Raw genomic sequence first — 17,050 nt, 5'->3', positions numbered from 1 at the left:
TAAAGTTACACATGAATTCAATAATTCCTTCCTCCACTTCGCTTTCCTTTTCATGTGCTCTCCAAGAATTTGGAAGGTGGAAAGCAGCCAAAATGAAGTTACTTAGGGTTAGAAGTCCTTTTCCCAAATCTTTAATCATTTTGTGATTCTCCTCTGAACCCATTCCAAGGCAATGAAGGAATGCTGCAGCTGACCTTAGAGAGTGGGAGGAAGGGGATGGCGAGTGCAGAGACCATAATGGTGGAGAGGTGAACCAAACTCTGTGTTTCTACCACAGACACTCTGCCAAATTTGACTCATGCTCCCTCCTAGGACTCTACTGCTTCTGGGGGGGCTCTGGCTGGTATTACGGTTTCCTACTGGAGGTGCAGAAGACAGTGGTCATGGCATCCACCTGTTTAGCCTCTCCCCTCAACAGTGGAAGATCTTTAGGGTCTAAGAAGCAAATTATTTCCACCCAAGTGGGTCTTCTACTCCCTATGCAGGGCTTCAGCAGACCATACTGTAGCACAGATAGTTACATTTTAAATGATCAATACTGCAAGCACATGCAAGTGTGATTTAAGTGAATACATACCTTTTTAAGTTGGTCCTGTCACCACTATCTGAACTTGCCACAGATGAAGTATCATAGGAGTGAGAATCAATAGTATCAATGTTTAACAATGTAGGATCCTCAAGAACAAAAGACTCCTCTTCATCATCAGTCTAAATTGGAAGAAAATGGATCAACAAATTCAGAATTCCAAAGACCCTGTAAGTCAGACAGGCATTATGGGTTTCTAGAAAACACTCTTGTGCTCATTTCTGCTTATTTTTTTAAAATTTTTTCTATGCATTGTTATTGAATGAATTAACATTCAATAATGAATCTATTTCTCTGTCTCTACAAAGAGTTCATTCCAAAAATTTCTCCCTTGTACCAGGAAGAAGCAGGAGCAGTTATGCAAATTATTGTTAAGAGCAAAATATTTCTTAAAATTCGAACCTCTACAGATGATTGACTAGTTAACTAACAGCCAGTGGCTAATTAGAAGAAAACAAATACCACCTTACTACAAACAGTATGTCGTGAGAAATAAGACAAACAGAAGAAAGACATCCTGGGTTTGAAAGAGCATCTGCAAATACAGTGATTTCATAAAACATATTTTGCTCCTGGAAAAGGTAGTCCTGGAATATATGAGCAGGAGTCATCGGTGATCCTACGGTTTGGGACCCAAACTGTAAAAAGCCTTATATTTCACCATGCCAGGTGACAGCAGGGCCCATGTCCTCCTTGTCTACCACAATATTCCCTAGTGCCCAGTACTACACCAGACATACAATCAGTATTACTCATTAAATGAAATAGGATATTATATAGAGTAAACAGTAGGCAGGCAACAAAGATGACAGGACCCACCTCTTACAAGGAAAACCAGGGCAGCAGGAAGACGGATGAGGACACTGGGGGAGACTGAGACAAGGAAACTATTAAGAACCAGTAAGAAGGTATAGCAATGTCAAGGAAAAAGAGAATAGAGCAAAGAAATCGGCAGAAGAGGTCAAGAGAAGGAAAAATTAAAGAAACATTACTGGAAAACACAAGGTCCCTGTTTACATTGAAACAGAGTGGGCTGGGAGGTGGGGTGGGAAAGGAGAAATCGAGGAGGACTCCAAGGTTTTCTAGCTTGAACAACCAGGCAAACGGTGATACCTGTTTCACAAAGAGAGCAGAAGAACCACAGATAAGGCAGAAGGAGGGGTTTAGCTTTGAACAGGTTGATTCTGAGCAACAGACATTAAAGAAAAATGCTCTTGACCATACTCCTCTTTCTGCTGGACTGCATTCTGCCTTACTATTTCCATCGACACCCATAATGAGAGCAATCTCAATTCATTATTTCCACACTCTCCACCGTTGCTAGCTACTGACTACGGCCTCTGCTGAAGGTACTAGCCAAATCCATGGCCTATCTTCAGTTAGCATGCCCTTGTCCTGACATCATTTAACACTACTGACCATTCCCTACTTCTTGAAACTTTCTCTTCCCTTAGTTTCCAGTACATCTGTGCCCTGCTACACCTCCCAACTTATGAGGCCTCTTCTAGCAGTCATGTTCTCTATTTTCTCCTCAGCCCAACCTCTAACTGATGCTACTCTCTGGGATTATATTCTTAGCTCTCTTCACTTCCAATTTCACACACTTCCTGTATGAAGAAGCTAATCCATACCTATAGTTTCAAGTCCAGCATCCATTTCCAACTGCTTTTCAGATATCTACACACACACACACACACACACACACACACACACACACGTCTGCTAAGAACAAGATTAGAATTAGCAAGGAGAGATTGTCTCTTGACAGCTGTAGAGTGGAAAAAGGCTGTAGGGAAAAGGGAAAGGAAATAATTCAGAAATTAGAACTGCAGCACCAAGGGCTTAAGCAAGAAGGTCAATCAGAATCTTATCTGATTTTCCTAAGCAGCCTGGGGATGTAATTAAAGAAAACAGATCAGTTAAATTAAGCCAGGGTTAAGGGCTTATAGAATACACGAAAGGAAAAAATGAAGAAGAGAATTAAAGCTTATCAATATGGCTAAATTTAAAATTACTATCTCCACAGCAGAGATACCAATTTTCCTGCACTGATATGTAAAATCTATACAACCCTACCAAATTTCAGTGTGTATCTTTTTTTTTTTTTAAAGATTTTATTTATTTATTTGACAGAGAGAGATCACAAGTAGGCAGAGAGGCAGGCAGAGAGAGAGGAGGAAGCAGGCTCCCTGCCGAGCAGAGAGCCCGATGTGGGACTCGATCCCAGGACCTGAGATCATGACCCGAGCTGAAGGCAGCGGCTTAACCCACTGAGCCACCCAGGCGCCCTTCAGTGTGTATCTTTGTGTATAAAATAAAAAGTGATTTTAAAACGTACATAGAAATGCAAAAGACCAAGTATAAGCAAGGCAATCTTGAAGAGCAACAACAAGGATCTGAGACTATTAGATACCAAACATTGGAATGTGATATTGGGGCAAGTGGAGAAAGACCAATGGAATTAGACCCATACAGACATTATCAACTAATTTAAAACAAAAGTGACACCACTTTTATGGTGAACTTCATTTATATGAAGTTCAAAGCAAGAAAGCTAATCAGGGCTAGTAGAAGCTAGGATTGTGATTATCCTGGGCTTACGTGCTAAAGGGGCACACAAGGAGATTCTGAGGTGTTAGTAATGTTTTATTTCTTCATCTGGATTCTGGTTGCACAAGGCGTTCAGTTTGTGAAAATTCACCAAGCTACGCACTTGCAATTTGCGCACTTTTTCTCAACGTACACTACCCTTGAATAAGAAGTTCAAAATACATTTCTGGCTGCACAGAAGAAATGAAGTGAAGCAGGAACTTCCCAGACTGGGAGACAGGAAAGGAAGAAGAAACTCAGTCTTGATTAGGTCAAAGCACAGGTTTAAGAAAGTAAGCAAATGGGGAAGCAAGGGGGTGGCACAATTAAAAACCTCAGAGGTTGCACAGTTCCAGACAATGACAAGGCCTAGTACCATTATTTCATGCCCTAAATTCTGTGATTCGGGAGGTCTCTGTAATCTCTAATTTTCCAGTCTATAAAACGTCTGGGCTGTCCATTTCTTCCCAATCTCTCGGCAGGTCGGTATTAACGAACGTTATAGAATATATGCATGCACATATTCACACTTCGCACTTCTGCCCTTTCCATCATTTTTTTCTTTTTAAAAATCATTTTAATACTTTTTCCCCCAATAATCTTCATAATGTTCTACAACTTAAATTTCATTTTTGCTTTCACTTATCCATCTGCCTAGCTCTTTGGAAATGTGAAGGCTGGCCAATGTCCAGTTCTAACTCTCTCTCAAAGTCAGAGACAATCATAGAGCATTTTATAATGCCAGCATCTAACACTATGAGCCAAACACGTGAGGCACCCAAATTACTACTAAGGATGATATCTGCTTAGAAGTATTTTCTTCTCAGTAAATCACTAGTGACCATACTTACTATTAGTCATAGAAAAGTAAATTGTGCAAAGATGGTTTTTCTTCACTATGAACTAGTTTCATTCATATGAGCATTTTATTTGTCATTTTTTTGAAGATTTATTTATTTATTTTAGGGGGGGAGTTGGGGGAAGGGGCAAAGGGAGAGGGAGAATCTCAAGCAGACTGCCCACTGAGCACAGAGCCCAATGCATGACTCAATCTCACAACCCTGAGATCATGACCTGAGCTGAAATCAAGACTCAGGGCCTCAACTGACTGAGCCACCCAGGGGCCCTTGGCCATTTTCATACAAATATGTTCAAATATGGCTTTATATACAACCTTCTAAACTTACTTTTGTTTCACACTTAGTAAAATAACTGAAATGAGGATTAACCAAAATTAATCTCTTCATCTCTAAATGAAAGTTATCTTCTCTATCAGAAAGCAGTAAATAAGCATCATTATAACCAGCTATTCTTTCATTGACCAAAGCTTTCCATGTCAAAATTTCAACTGCTCATGACTCATCTTAATCGAGTCACGCAATCATACATTTTTCTCTCTCTCTCTGCCTGCCTCTCCATCTACTTGTGATTTCTCTCTGTCAAATAAATAAATAAATCTTTAAAAAAAAAAAAAAATATTCAAAGTAACAGCAACACCAAATGGATATAAAAATAGAAACTGAAGTCATATAAGAATACTAAAAGATATAGCTACAGAGAAAAGTAGTTTGCATCCTATGACGTGTTGGCTACAATCCCCAAAGTATAGGTGAAAGGGTAATAAAAAGATAACAGACCTAACTCACTCACAGCTATGGGGTCAGTGGGCATTTCTTTTAGGGAACGTCTGCATCATTATCTTTTAGAAAACTATGGATCCAAAATAGATTCATGCATTTAAATCTTTCTCGAATTTGAAAATAAAACTTCAAGAGGAGTCTTAAGCAAAAAAGATGGAGTTGAATTGTCATCGGATGTAAGATACATAAAAGTTCCCATACTTCACCAACATGTTACTTCCACAAAGTTCCTTGACAAAGCCTTTCTGACCTGCTTCTTCAGAAAAGAATAATATCATTTCAAAACTCCAGGATACTTTTTAATAAAGATGGTACTCATAAGATACAGTGTAGAGGTTTTTCCTTTACATAGAAAGGCGATGAGGTGCATTTCAAGGTTATATCTCGTATCAGAGGATGAACATTTTGAGTATCACTGGTAGAGATTATTACTGAAACATAATATAAACCTTAGAAGTGATGTGAATCTAATATTTCACCTTGCTTACTAAAATGTTTTCTCAAATCTACGAAGTATGAGGCATTTTACGGGGCATAGACATGAACAAAGCACGGCTTCTGCCCTTGAGAAGTTCATAGTCTGGATTACTGCTGTCCAACAGAACTTTCTCTAACAATGGAGATACTCTGCATCTGTGCTATACACTATAGTAGCCACTAGCCATGTTCCAACCGAACACTTAAAATGTACCTGTACAGGGACACCTGGGTGGCTCAGTCCATTAGGTGTCTGGCTTCAGCTCAGGTCATGATCCCAGGGTTCTGGGATCAAGTCCCACATTGGGCTCCTTGCTCAGCGGGAAGCCTGCTTCTCCCTCTGCCTGCCACTCCCCCAGCTTGTATGCACTCTCTCTCTCTGACAAATAATTTTTTTTTTAAGATTTTTATTTATTTATCTGTCATAGAGAGAAAGAGAAACCACAAGCACGCAAGCAGGCAGAGGCAGAGACAGAAGCAGGCTCCCGCTGAGCGGAGGGCCCGATGTGGGACTCGATCCCAGGACACTGGGATCATGACCCGAGCCAAAGGCAGTGGCCCAACCAACTGAGCCACCCAGGCGTCCCAAATAAATAAATTAAAAAAAAAAAATGTACCCGTACACCTGAGAGACTTAATTTTTAATTTTTACTTAACTATTGCTAATTTAAATTACAATCACCACATGTGACTAATGACTCCCATACTGGACAGTGAAGATCTAGATATACATTATAATCAACCCAAAAGCATTAAAATCAATTCCATAGGGGCGCCTGGGTGGCTCAGTGGGTTAAAGCCCCTGCCTTCGGCTCAGGTCATGATCCCAGGGTCCTGGGATCAAGCCCCACATTGGGCTTTCTGCTCAGCAGGGAGCCTGCTTCCTCCTCTCTCTCTGCCTGCTTCTCTGCCTACTTGTGATCTCCATCTGTCAAATAAATAAATAAAATCTTAAAAAAAAAAAAAAATCAATTCCGTAACATGACCGTGGCCATTAATATATACTTACCTCATTAAGTATGCTTTCCAGTGTCGGAGGAGTATCAACTTGAGGAATATCAAACTCCTTGTCGTCAATCTAAATAGAAAAAAGAAATGAATGTTCATATAATGCTGCTTTCCCTCTTGGAATCGTGAGGGTGTTTAAATTTATTAGAACCATTACCAATTAAGAGACAAACATATCACCAAACTGATCATGCAGAGAGCCAACTCAATGATCCATGGTAGTAAGGACCAGGTCAAAAGACTACAGAAGGGTTTTCTATCCCATCTACATATTTGATGATTATCAAAGACAAATATGCACTGACAGGCACCATCTTGACAGCCCCATCTGAAAGCTTCTGTTCAAGGACTTTGACATGTGCATTTTAAACAGGACAAAACAGCATGTCTCATGACAAGCCCCAATTTTCTAAGTGTAGAAAGCAGTATACAAAATAATATACAAGGTCATAAGAAATATATAGGGGTCTGACACTGCATTTCTTAGTTATTTCATAAATTATGGTGAGAAGTGATTAGGTCAAACAAATTGTGATTAAATATTCTCCCAGTCACAAAAGCTTATTACTATCAAATCAATGGAGAAAAAAAAATCACAGCACATGGGGCATCTAGCTGGCTCAGTTAATAGAGCATGCAACTTGATCTTGGGGTCATAAGTTTGTGCCCCATGCTGGGTGTGGAGCCTACTTTAAAAAAATAAGCAATTTTTTAAAACTCACTGCACAAGATTTCTAAACCTACCACTAGCTCCACGATCCTGAAAATTCATTTAACATAGCCAACTGCACTTCAACTTCTTCCTCTCTAAAATGGATCATCAGAGTGTGTAAGGCTCAAATGAGAACATGTGTTAAGCTGCTTCATAAATGGTAATGACATACACAAATGAAGAGTGATATTATCTCATAAATCTGCATATAGATTTCTATTAATTCATGCAGAAATGAAAGACTGAGTCTTCAGGTCACAGCTCTAACCATCATCATCACTTAACAAAAGCTGAATTTTTACCAAATCATTTTTGAATTCCAGTTCCTTGTCCAGATCTATGTAAGAGAATTTTGAAAGCGAAGCTTCAAGATTGAAAGATTTACTCAGCTCTTCTTCAGTAGTCTTGGCGCAGAGGTTCTGTTCCACATTTTCATGGTCTGGTTCATTTTCCATGTTTACTTATAATAATTATAATTCAGGCAATCCAAGCAAGTTTTTGTTTGTTTTAATATTTGGCCTTAGATCATGACGACCTCAATGATGATCTCTTTTCAAAAAAGGAAAAATATACATTATTTAGATATTTCTTTCTTGATTAGACATTCTAAAGACTTACGTGGTCAGACTTTTGTGGAAACTGATTCTTCATCAATCATCTGATTGTAAGGCAAAGAGAAATCAATATGGTTTGAGGTATGATACTGGGGGAGAGTTTCTATGGGAGTACAAAGGAGGAACATCTAACTCAGGAGTCTGGGAAGTGGCCTACCACCCAAAGTCATTAAGTCTGGTAATAATGATAGACTTGGGGTAAGTTTTCAGCCACTACACTTGGTACCATACAGATTTATGTTTTAACAACATGACAGTAATCTCGTGCCAAGAACTGCAATTAACCCCTCCCAAACCTCAGAGTAGATCTCCAGTTCCCCTGGGGAAAAACACACAGGATCTGTTTTGTTGGTGGCATCCATCCAAGGCTACAGATCTCTCAAGAAGCTTAGTGTAGTCACAAAGGACCCTGGACAGATAGCTAGCCACTTAATGTGACACTAGCAAACCTAAGTGTTCAGATCTATTATGGGAGACAATAATAATGCCAGAATAAAATAAGACCACGGCCAACTAGGGATTTCTAGGAAGAAAGCTAGTCATGGAAAAACATGGACATTCTCAGAGAAAACTGAAATACTAAAGAAAAATAAATATATACAAATGTTTTACATATTTCATAGCTCTAAATGATACAATGCAGTATCAAAAAGAAATAGTTGTCTGCCAAATCTCTAGAAAACTAAAAACATATTTAGGAAAACAATGTTTAAGTTCAATGATCAAATTTGTTCTTAAATGGTTTTAGTTTGTGCTCTAATTAGGACATAAGTGGCCAAATTTTTAAAAGTCCATCACTTAGCTCTGTTTAGAAATAAAGAAATAAAAATATGAAAATAAAGAAAAGCCACAGTAATAATGACAGTAAAAACAAAGGTCATTTTGTTTTCTAGACAAGGTGTTTTCCACAGTACCCAGCAACATGCAGTAACTCTCTGTGGAAAGCTTTTTCAAACTATACAACCTACTGCCCACCACCCTCCCAACCATATGAACTCCTCTCAATCCCACTCCTTAATGAAGTGAAGGCAAAAGAAAGACCAACAACTAAGCCACCGGAAGAATTAATTGTTTAAAAAGGAGTTGAAAATTAGTTGCTGGTATTGGTTTTGTTTTTTTTAATGCCCAAAATTCACTGCCAATTTTATCCAATTAGGCTCCTTTTTAAAGTATTAATGATGAATTTCACTTTGCTCAAAGTTTCATTTTTATCAGTTTAAAAGAAATGAGTATCTACTATTTGTAGAGACACGTAGACTACGAAGACAGACTTTTAGAGAGCTGAAACCAATTTCCCTCTCTAGTACATTTGGTATATTACCAAATACAGACTAATTTATTTCACATGTTACAGAAGATAGACTAAAGCCCAGTCCTACAAACACATGATACAGAATGCATTCCTAGAAGACATCACTGAGGGCACGCTATATCTGGCAAACATTTGAGAGTAGCTTTCCAATCTCAGGTACTAAATACACTTCTCCTCTTGCAGTGGGCCAAGGGCAGAAGCAACATTAACATTTATATGCCTTCCTTCAAATAAGATAGATGGACTCATGACAAACCCCTTCTTAATGAAGCTCTCTTATTTGTATCACTTGGGAAAAATTATTACAATTAGTCAAGGAATATTTGCAAACATGCATAGTCTAATTCACATTCAGTGATTCCCAAGGACAGTTATTAAGTTTTTTCTTACACATTAAAATAATAGAAAAGACAATAGCTACACTCCCCAAAACCCACTTCTATTTAAATGTTTTAATAACTGAAAACATTTCATTCTTCACTTTGGTCTTTGCAAAATAACTCAAGAAGTAAAACAATATTTTCTGGCTCTTTTTTTATGCCTCCTATCTGGTCTTAGTTAAGAGGTTCTCAGGGCAGCTCAGCACCTGTGAACACCATCACCACATTTGAGAAGTTTTAAATGATCAAGCATCCCCTGAAGAAAGAGCACTACCCTGCCACTACTACGACTACTCTAGTCGATTTCCAATCTTCTCTTGACTGAGCTCCTGTTACTGTGATATGCTGGCAAAATTCAAAGAACATAAGCCAAAGAGTCCGTTAAAAATCAGTTATAAGGGGAGCCTGGGTGGCTCAGGCCGTTAAGCGTCGGTCTTTGGCTCAGGTCATGATCCCAGAGTGCCAGGATCGAACCCTGCATCAGGCTCTCTGCTCAGTGGAGAGTCTGCTTCTCTCCCTCCTTCTACCGCTCCCCCCAACTTGTACTCTCTCTCTCTCTCTTTCTCAATCTGTCAAATAAATAAAATCTTTTAAAAAATAATAAAATAGAAATTAAAAAGTAAAATAAAATCAGGTCTGATTTTTTTTACCAGTTCCTACCTGTGACCTTGATCAATCTAAGCCCTCCATTTCTACATTTTTTAAGATGAAATATTTCAGCCATTTGTGTTGTTTCCCCCTCTTGCTGGGGGAAGGGCTCCTTCAAACCACATGGTTCTTGTGGAGGCTGCCAATCAAAAATCCCCTAGTAACAGCACATAATGTCGCCAGAGTGCTTCACCGGGATTCATTAAAACGGAACTGGTGAGGAAAAGCCACTTCCACTGTTCTCTAAACAATGAGGAATAAGGGTGAGCGGCATGCTCACTCTCTACCTGGCTCTGTTCTGCAGAAAAGGTGGTCATTTATTCAATATGTATCAACTAAACACCTAAACACATACTATACACACCATACTATACACAGGTCACTAGAGAACCACCTCTGCTAACAGAATTTACATTCTAGGAACAGATTCTCTCTCTAGCAAGAATGAAGTCAACCTACAAACAGAGGCAGGAAGAGGTAAGAGTGTCCTGATATCACTCAGGACCCCCAATTCCAATCTTCTATGATGTTTGCTCTGGTCACAGCATTCTGGCAATTTGGCCACTTAAGCCAGCATCCTCTCCTGACTCTCTCTCTCTCTTTCTTCCATCACTTACAACAGACAGTCCTGACTATTAGAATGCAACTACCTATTTTGCAGAGCTACCATGAGGAATAAATGACATAACGACTGTAAAGCATTTATAGTAACGCCTGGGCACAGGATCGGTTTTCAAGAAATATTTGCTATTATCATTTAAAATTTCCTCAAGATTTCCACATCTGTCCAAAGTTAAAGATCCTGAAACAAGATTGAGTATTTTTGTAAAGGTCTAGCTAGTTCTAAGAATATGATAGGATACCTTATTAGAAGGATAAACTCACTTCAGCTCTCAGATTAGAAATTTCTTCAAGAGTTAAATGGTAGGGGGTTTATTTATTTATTTATTTATTTATTATTTTTTAAATTTATTTGACAGAGAGAGAGACACAGGCAAGAGAAGGAACACAAGCAGGGTTGGGAATGGGGGAAGGAGAAGCAGGCTTCCTGCCGACGATTAATGACTGAGCAACCCAGGTACCTGAGTATGGGTTTAAGACGAGTACAGCCTCCAGCAAAGCCTCAGAGATGCTTCAGAAAAAGTCTAATTATAATAATAAGTATGATATACTACTAAGTCATTCTAAAATGCTGCTTTCATATCAACTTCCTCTTTTAACACTTACCAGCAATTATACCTTTATGTTAGTCAGCAAATGTATTCAACCCAAACAGACATAGGAATCAAAAGATCACCATGCTCAGATTTTTTTTTTTTTTGGCGGGGGGGGGGGGGGAGAAGAGTTCACTAGAGCAGTGTGCTCACATTTTTTTTTAGAAACTGAGCTGTGCCTGAATCTCCCTGTGGTGGGCAAGATTATACTGCCCAAGGATGTCTGTCCTAATCTCCAGGACCTGTGACTATGTTGCCTTACATGGCCAAAGGAACTTCACAGGTGTGATTAAATTAGATCTGGACTTGCAGATGATCCACGTTTGGCTCAGTATAATCACAAGAGTCTTACAAAGTCAAAGAGGGAGGCAGAAGAAAGTATCAGAGAACAGATATGACAACAGAAGCAGGATCACAGGGACACCTGGGTGGCTTAGTCTGTAAAGCCTCTGCTTTCTGCTTGGGTCATGATCCCAGAGCCCTTGGACTGAGTCCTGCATTGGGCTCCTTGCTCTGCAGGAAACCTGTTTCTCCCCCTGCCTGCTTCTTCCTCTGTCTGCCATTTCCCCTGCCTCTCCTCACTAACAAATAAACAAATAAAATTAAAAAAGAAAGAAAGAAGAAGGAGGAGGGTCAGAGAGAGGCTACGTTGCAGGTTTTGAAGGAGGAAGGATACCCAGAGCCAAGGAATTTAGGCAGTCTCTAGAAGCTGCAAAAAGCAAGGAAATGGATTCTCTCCTTGAGCCTCCAGAAGGACCCCAGCCCTGCCACAGCTTCATTTTAGCCTAGTAAGACCAGTGCTGTTCTTGTATACTAGTGAACTAAAGAACTGTAAAATGATAAATCTGTATTATTTTAAACTACTACATTTGTGGTAATTTGTTACAGCAAGAATAGGAAATGACTACACTAACAAACTTCGAATAATTTATTTCTGGTATTACTGCCAACATTCTGAAATACTAATCCCTCCCTCATCACTTGGTGTTGCCCAAATATTTACTTAGCAAGCTCTTCATTCCATACACAGACCAATGATGAAATGCTTAATATATGACGCTTACTATTACACATGTTGCAGACACTGCCTTCAGATACCACTTAAGGGCTATCCCAGTACAAAGGCTGGCAATGAACTATTGATAATTTCCTCCTGAGATAAATTCTACAACCAGTTCTCCACCTAACCATCCTGCATCCAGTGTTCCTACAGTTCTCAAGGGGATGCTCACTAAGCTGGACAGTACCTACAATGTAACAGTTAAAATCAATGGTTTCTTAGTCTCTCCCAGGATGAAATAACATGAATCTGACAGGATAATGTAGATCATAGAATTGTGAGGACCCGGGGTGTGGTCCTCTTCCGAGCACGGATAAACTATTACTTTAACAGTTCTGATTTAAGATTATCTAACATCTTGACAGTTCTTAAGGCTATTTCCTCTTAATTAATAAAGTTATTCCCAACCAATTAATAATAGATCCAAGAACCATTTAAAAATAAATATATGTATCATATAAACATTAATGACCCCATTTTTAACCCGGACTAAATGAATAACAATTCCAGAATGTGACCAGTATTAGGCTGGGTTAACATAGAACTCTTCCACCAATTTTTTTATTGTAGTAGTTATTTTGTTTTTACCTTGGCAAACCTCCCTTACCGTGCTCATATTCCAGGATCCTATTTAATTCACTGACACTCTTTTCCTCCTAAAAGTGTCGCATGAGACACCTTTCACAGTATGGTGAGTCGAATCAAGTTTTGTTTTTAACTTACTGTATCCCCAAGAAGGTATCATGAAATCACGATATGGAAAGAATTTTACATTCCAACTTTGTTTCTGGCTTTCCCAATCCAAGTATTTTTCTTCTTCCATTTCTTTGTTCTGTTTTCTTGTTTGTTTTGTGAGGAAAAATACAATAGATGATTAACTTCTATTTGTTTTCTATTCTCTCTCTCTAGTAAATGGACTCATTTTGAACAGCTCCCCAGTGCCTACAGTATGAAAGTCCAAATTCTACCCACAACTATTTGGTCAACTAATCTTCGACAAAGCAGGAAAGAATATTCAGTGGAAAAAAGAATGTCTTTGACAATGGTGTTGGGAAAATGGGACAGGTACATGAAGAATGAAACTGGACCACTTTCTTACCCCATACACAAAAATAAATTTAAAATGGATGAAAGACCTAAATGTGAGAAGGAAACCATCAAAATCCTAGAGGAAAACATACATAGAAACTTCTTTGACCTTGGCCATAGTAACTTCTTATTAATCACATCACCAGAGGCAAGGGAAAGAAAAGCAAAAATAAACTCTTGGGACTTCATCAAAATAAAAAGTTTCTACACAGTAAAGGAAACAATCAACAAAACTAAAAGGCAACCTACAGAATGGGAGAAGGTATTTACAAATGACATACCTGATGAAGGGTTAGTATCCAAAACCTATAAAGAACTTATCAAACTCAACACTGAACAAACTAATAATCTAGTTAAGAAATGGACAGAAGACATGAATAGACATTTCTCCAAAGGAGAAATGTCTTTTGGAGAAATGTCTTTATGTATCACATAAAAAGATGTTCAATATCATAAGAAGATGATTTTTATAATCATAAAAGATACGTAAAAAGATATCATAAAAAGATGCTCAATATAAATCCTTAACAATCAATATAATATCTATCCTCATCAAGGAAGTACAAATCAAAACCACAATAAGACACCACCTCACACTCATCAGAGTGGCTAAAATTAACAACACAGGAAACAAGAGATGTTGACAAGGATTCAGAGAAAGGGGAACCTTCTTACACTATTGGTGGAAATGCAACTGGTGCAGCCACTTTGGAAAACAGGATGGAGGTTCCTCAAAAAGTTCCCTTTCTTCACTAAACTTGTCTTCATGAAACTTTCTTGTTAAAAAGAGAAGTGAAGGGGCGCCTGGGTGGCTCAGTGGGTTAAAGCCTCTGTCTTCGGCTCAGGTCATGATCTTGGGGTCCTGGGATCAAGCCCCACATCGGGCTCTCTCTGATCAGTGGGGAGCCTCCTTCCCCCCCTTTATCTCTGCCTGCTGCTCTGCCTACTTGTGATCTCTCCCTTTCTCTGTCAAATAAATAAAATCTTAAAGAAAAGAAAAGAAAAGAAAAGTGAAGGCAAAGAGTACCTGATGGGGCGCCTGGGTGGCTCAGTGGGTTAAAGCCTCTGTCTTCGGCTCAGGTCATGATCCCAGGTTCCTGGGATCAAGCCCTGCATCAGGCTCTCCACTCAGCAGGGAGCCTGCTTCTCCATCTCTCTGCCTGCCTCTTTGCCTACTCTCTTTAAGATTTTTAATAAAATCTTAAAAAAAAAAAAAAAAGTACCTGAGACCTCCTGGGGGCATGGTGCTAAGTTACTATTACGAATTGTCAGGCACAACATTTAGCCACATTCTAAAAAAGAAAAAACTAATTCCCTATGACAATATATGAAATAATAGTAAGAACTATGTCTACGAATATCTATGTTATGCATAAAACCTAGTATTATTATTATACGAAAGAAAGGGAGGAAGGAAGGAAGGAAAGAGGAGGGAAGAGGAGACACGGCCATGCTTCTTTGTATACTGCACATCACTGGGCTTGTTGACTTGCGTAGGTATGTATGTGTTCAATAAATATTTGCTGATTAACACAAGAATCGGAAGACAGGACTAACACCTGTGTTGCAAATGAAATGGAACAGTTTTATTACCTATAATTGTTAAGCTTCATAGGATATTATTTGACTCACAGCCTACAGGAATCTATGCCATAGTAAGCCAAGCTATAATTGAGTTCTAGCTTTATGTAATCAGGCTTGTCAACTACTGCTGGTCATATTCATCCCTCAGATATCAGCTAAAACTCTGCTTCCTCAAAAAGACTTTTTTTGTCCTGCTCAACTGAACAAGGTTCCCAGTTAATATGCACTTAAAACATCGTTCTCCTTCACTGAATTTGTCACACTGCTATGATTTTTTTCAGCATCTGAACACCACTGCTTTCCCTGAGGAAGGAAAGGAACACAGGTTCCAGAAGAGCAAAGAACAGATCTCCCTTGTCACCACTGGATTCCTAGTACTAATCAAGCCACCAATCCCGCCCTTCTTCCCCCCCATAAGCAGCCAAGCAACACTGCATCAATGGCTTCGAGGGCTTCAAAATAAGGTATGGTTAATCACTCTACCCCAAAAAATTCCCACCTTGCAAGGCCCATTCTTTGCACCTAGATGAGACTTTTTTTTACAATCCTTAACACTGATCTGTTTAAATGATCATTTAGTTCATGTATAACATGACACAAACTCCACAATTTCAGATGTTTTGTGTTCTTTTACATTAATCTAGCCTACAAGGTCAGGACGAAAACAGTGGAAATGTATCATATGTCCATTCCATTTATAGGAATTCAACTTATCTTCAGCACAAGTAAAGAGAAAAAAAGGAAATTATTCACACAGAAATGGGGACTCTGCACACCATTCTACTCAATACTATATACTTCAAGGTGAGCATGGGATAGGAGGTTGGTACCTGCTGTCCTTTTGGTCAGTCTCAGTTCCTGAATGCCTCATACATAAGGATTCATTTCACCTGTGCTCAAAATCACAAATAGCACGCCATTCCAACAGGGAGCAAAAACCAGCTGTGTCACACATCCTGAGAGATAGGTCAGTCTCTGCCATGACTCTTTCCCAGGTACTTCTCAGGGGTACTCAAGTTTCACTTTACTCATGGCCTTCAGAAACAGACCCTATGTTAGATTAACAATGCCACTACATACTTGGGTGAGATGCACACCTGGCCTGAGTTTCCTTCCAAAAATAGTAGGCACATTTAGGCCCACAATGCTCAGAGCTGCCACCATGAAAAAGCCCAAACCTCTGTTTCTCTTTCTCTTCTCTTAGTAAATGTCTAAGTAAGAGTAATCAATTAAAATTTAGGAAGTGCATATGAAACAACAAAAAGAAAACCAAAGAAGGTTCCCAGTTAATATGCACTTAATAACATCATTCTCCTTCACTAAACTTGTCTTGTTAAAAAGTGAAGGAAAAGAGTACCTGAGGCTTGCTGGTAGCATGGTGCTAAGTTACTATTATGTTACTAAGTTACTATTACAAATGGTCAGGCACAACCTTTAGCCACATTCTAAAAAAGAAAAAACTAATTCCCTATGACAATATACATAATAATAGTAAGAACTAGATCTACAATATCTGTTATGCATGAAACCTAATATTATTATCAGTTTTACATGTGTATGAGATAAAAAGAATTAAAGAGGGGGAAAAATCACTTCTTTCCAGCTTCCAGTAAGTCCCCACTATTATAAGAATTACTCTTCCAAGATCCACCCCCTCCCTTCAGAGAGTTTCTCCTAAGAAGCACATGTATACTCTCCTTTCTTTTTAACTAAACTGGTCTGAGTGAATTCTTATAAGTTAAATGCAAAGAAAACAGGATTCCATTCAATTGTAGGTTGAGTAGATGTTGGCCTTCCAACTCATCTTAATTAGCTTCCAATTATTTAAATTGTCACCTCAATTTCTCTTGGTTAGGGGTCAAAATGGATGTAGAGTCACAAGAGGTTTTTTTGTTGTTGTTTTGGGTTTGTTTTTTTTTTTAAATTTTTGTTTTTGTTTTGGTTTGGTTTGCTTTGGTAAAGAGCAAAAGGAAACTTCTCACTGAACTGCAGAGGAAAAACAAATCTGATTACAGTTAGAACATCCCTTCACTCTCTTTCCTTTGGAAAACTGCTCCTCCTCCACTCCAAACAAGTAATTTTAGGGATGTTACCAATCAAATACCCTATCTTCCTAGCCAGAAGAGTAAGCACATGA

General features: G+C 38.8%; 1 protein-coding gene across 4 annotated transcripts in view; it reads right to left on the bottom strand.

The window, feature by feature from the left end:
* VPS8 (VPS8 subunit of CORVET complex) overlaps window positions 1-17,050 on the bottom strand; it is a 246,980-nt gene that overhangs the window by 227,920 nt on the left and 2,010 nt on the right. For all 4 annotated transcript variants that reach the window (XM_045088704.1, XM_045088707.1, XM_045088706.1 and 1 more), the window contains exons 2-4: window positions 7,315-7,561; window positions 6,302-6,370; window positions 578-708 (exon numbers count right to left, since the gene is read on the bottom strand). In XM_045088704.1, the coding sequence (XP_044944639.1) occupies window positions 578-708; window positions 6,302-6,370; window positions 7,315-7,467 (353 nt within the window). In that variant the 5' untranslated portion in view covers window positions 7,468-7,561. The remainder of the gene's footprint in view (window positions 1-577; window positions 709-6,301; window positions 6,371-7,314; window positions 7,562-17,050) is intronic.

The sequence above is a fragment of the Mustela putorius genome, unplaced genomic scaffold (assembly GCF_011764305.1).
Source record: "Mustela putorius furo isolate JIRA1106 unplaced genomic scaffold, ASM1176430v1.1 tig00003834_pilon_pilon_pilon, whole genome shotgun sequence".
Lineage (NCBI taxonomy): Eukaryota > Metazoa > Chordata > Mammalia > Carnivora > Mustelidae > Mustela > Mustela putorius.
Note: the sequence above shows the minus strand (reverse complement) of the source record. Positions and strands in the feature narration are given on the sequence as shown.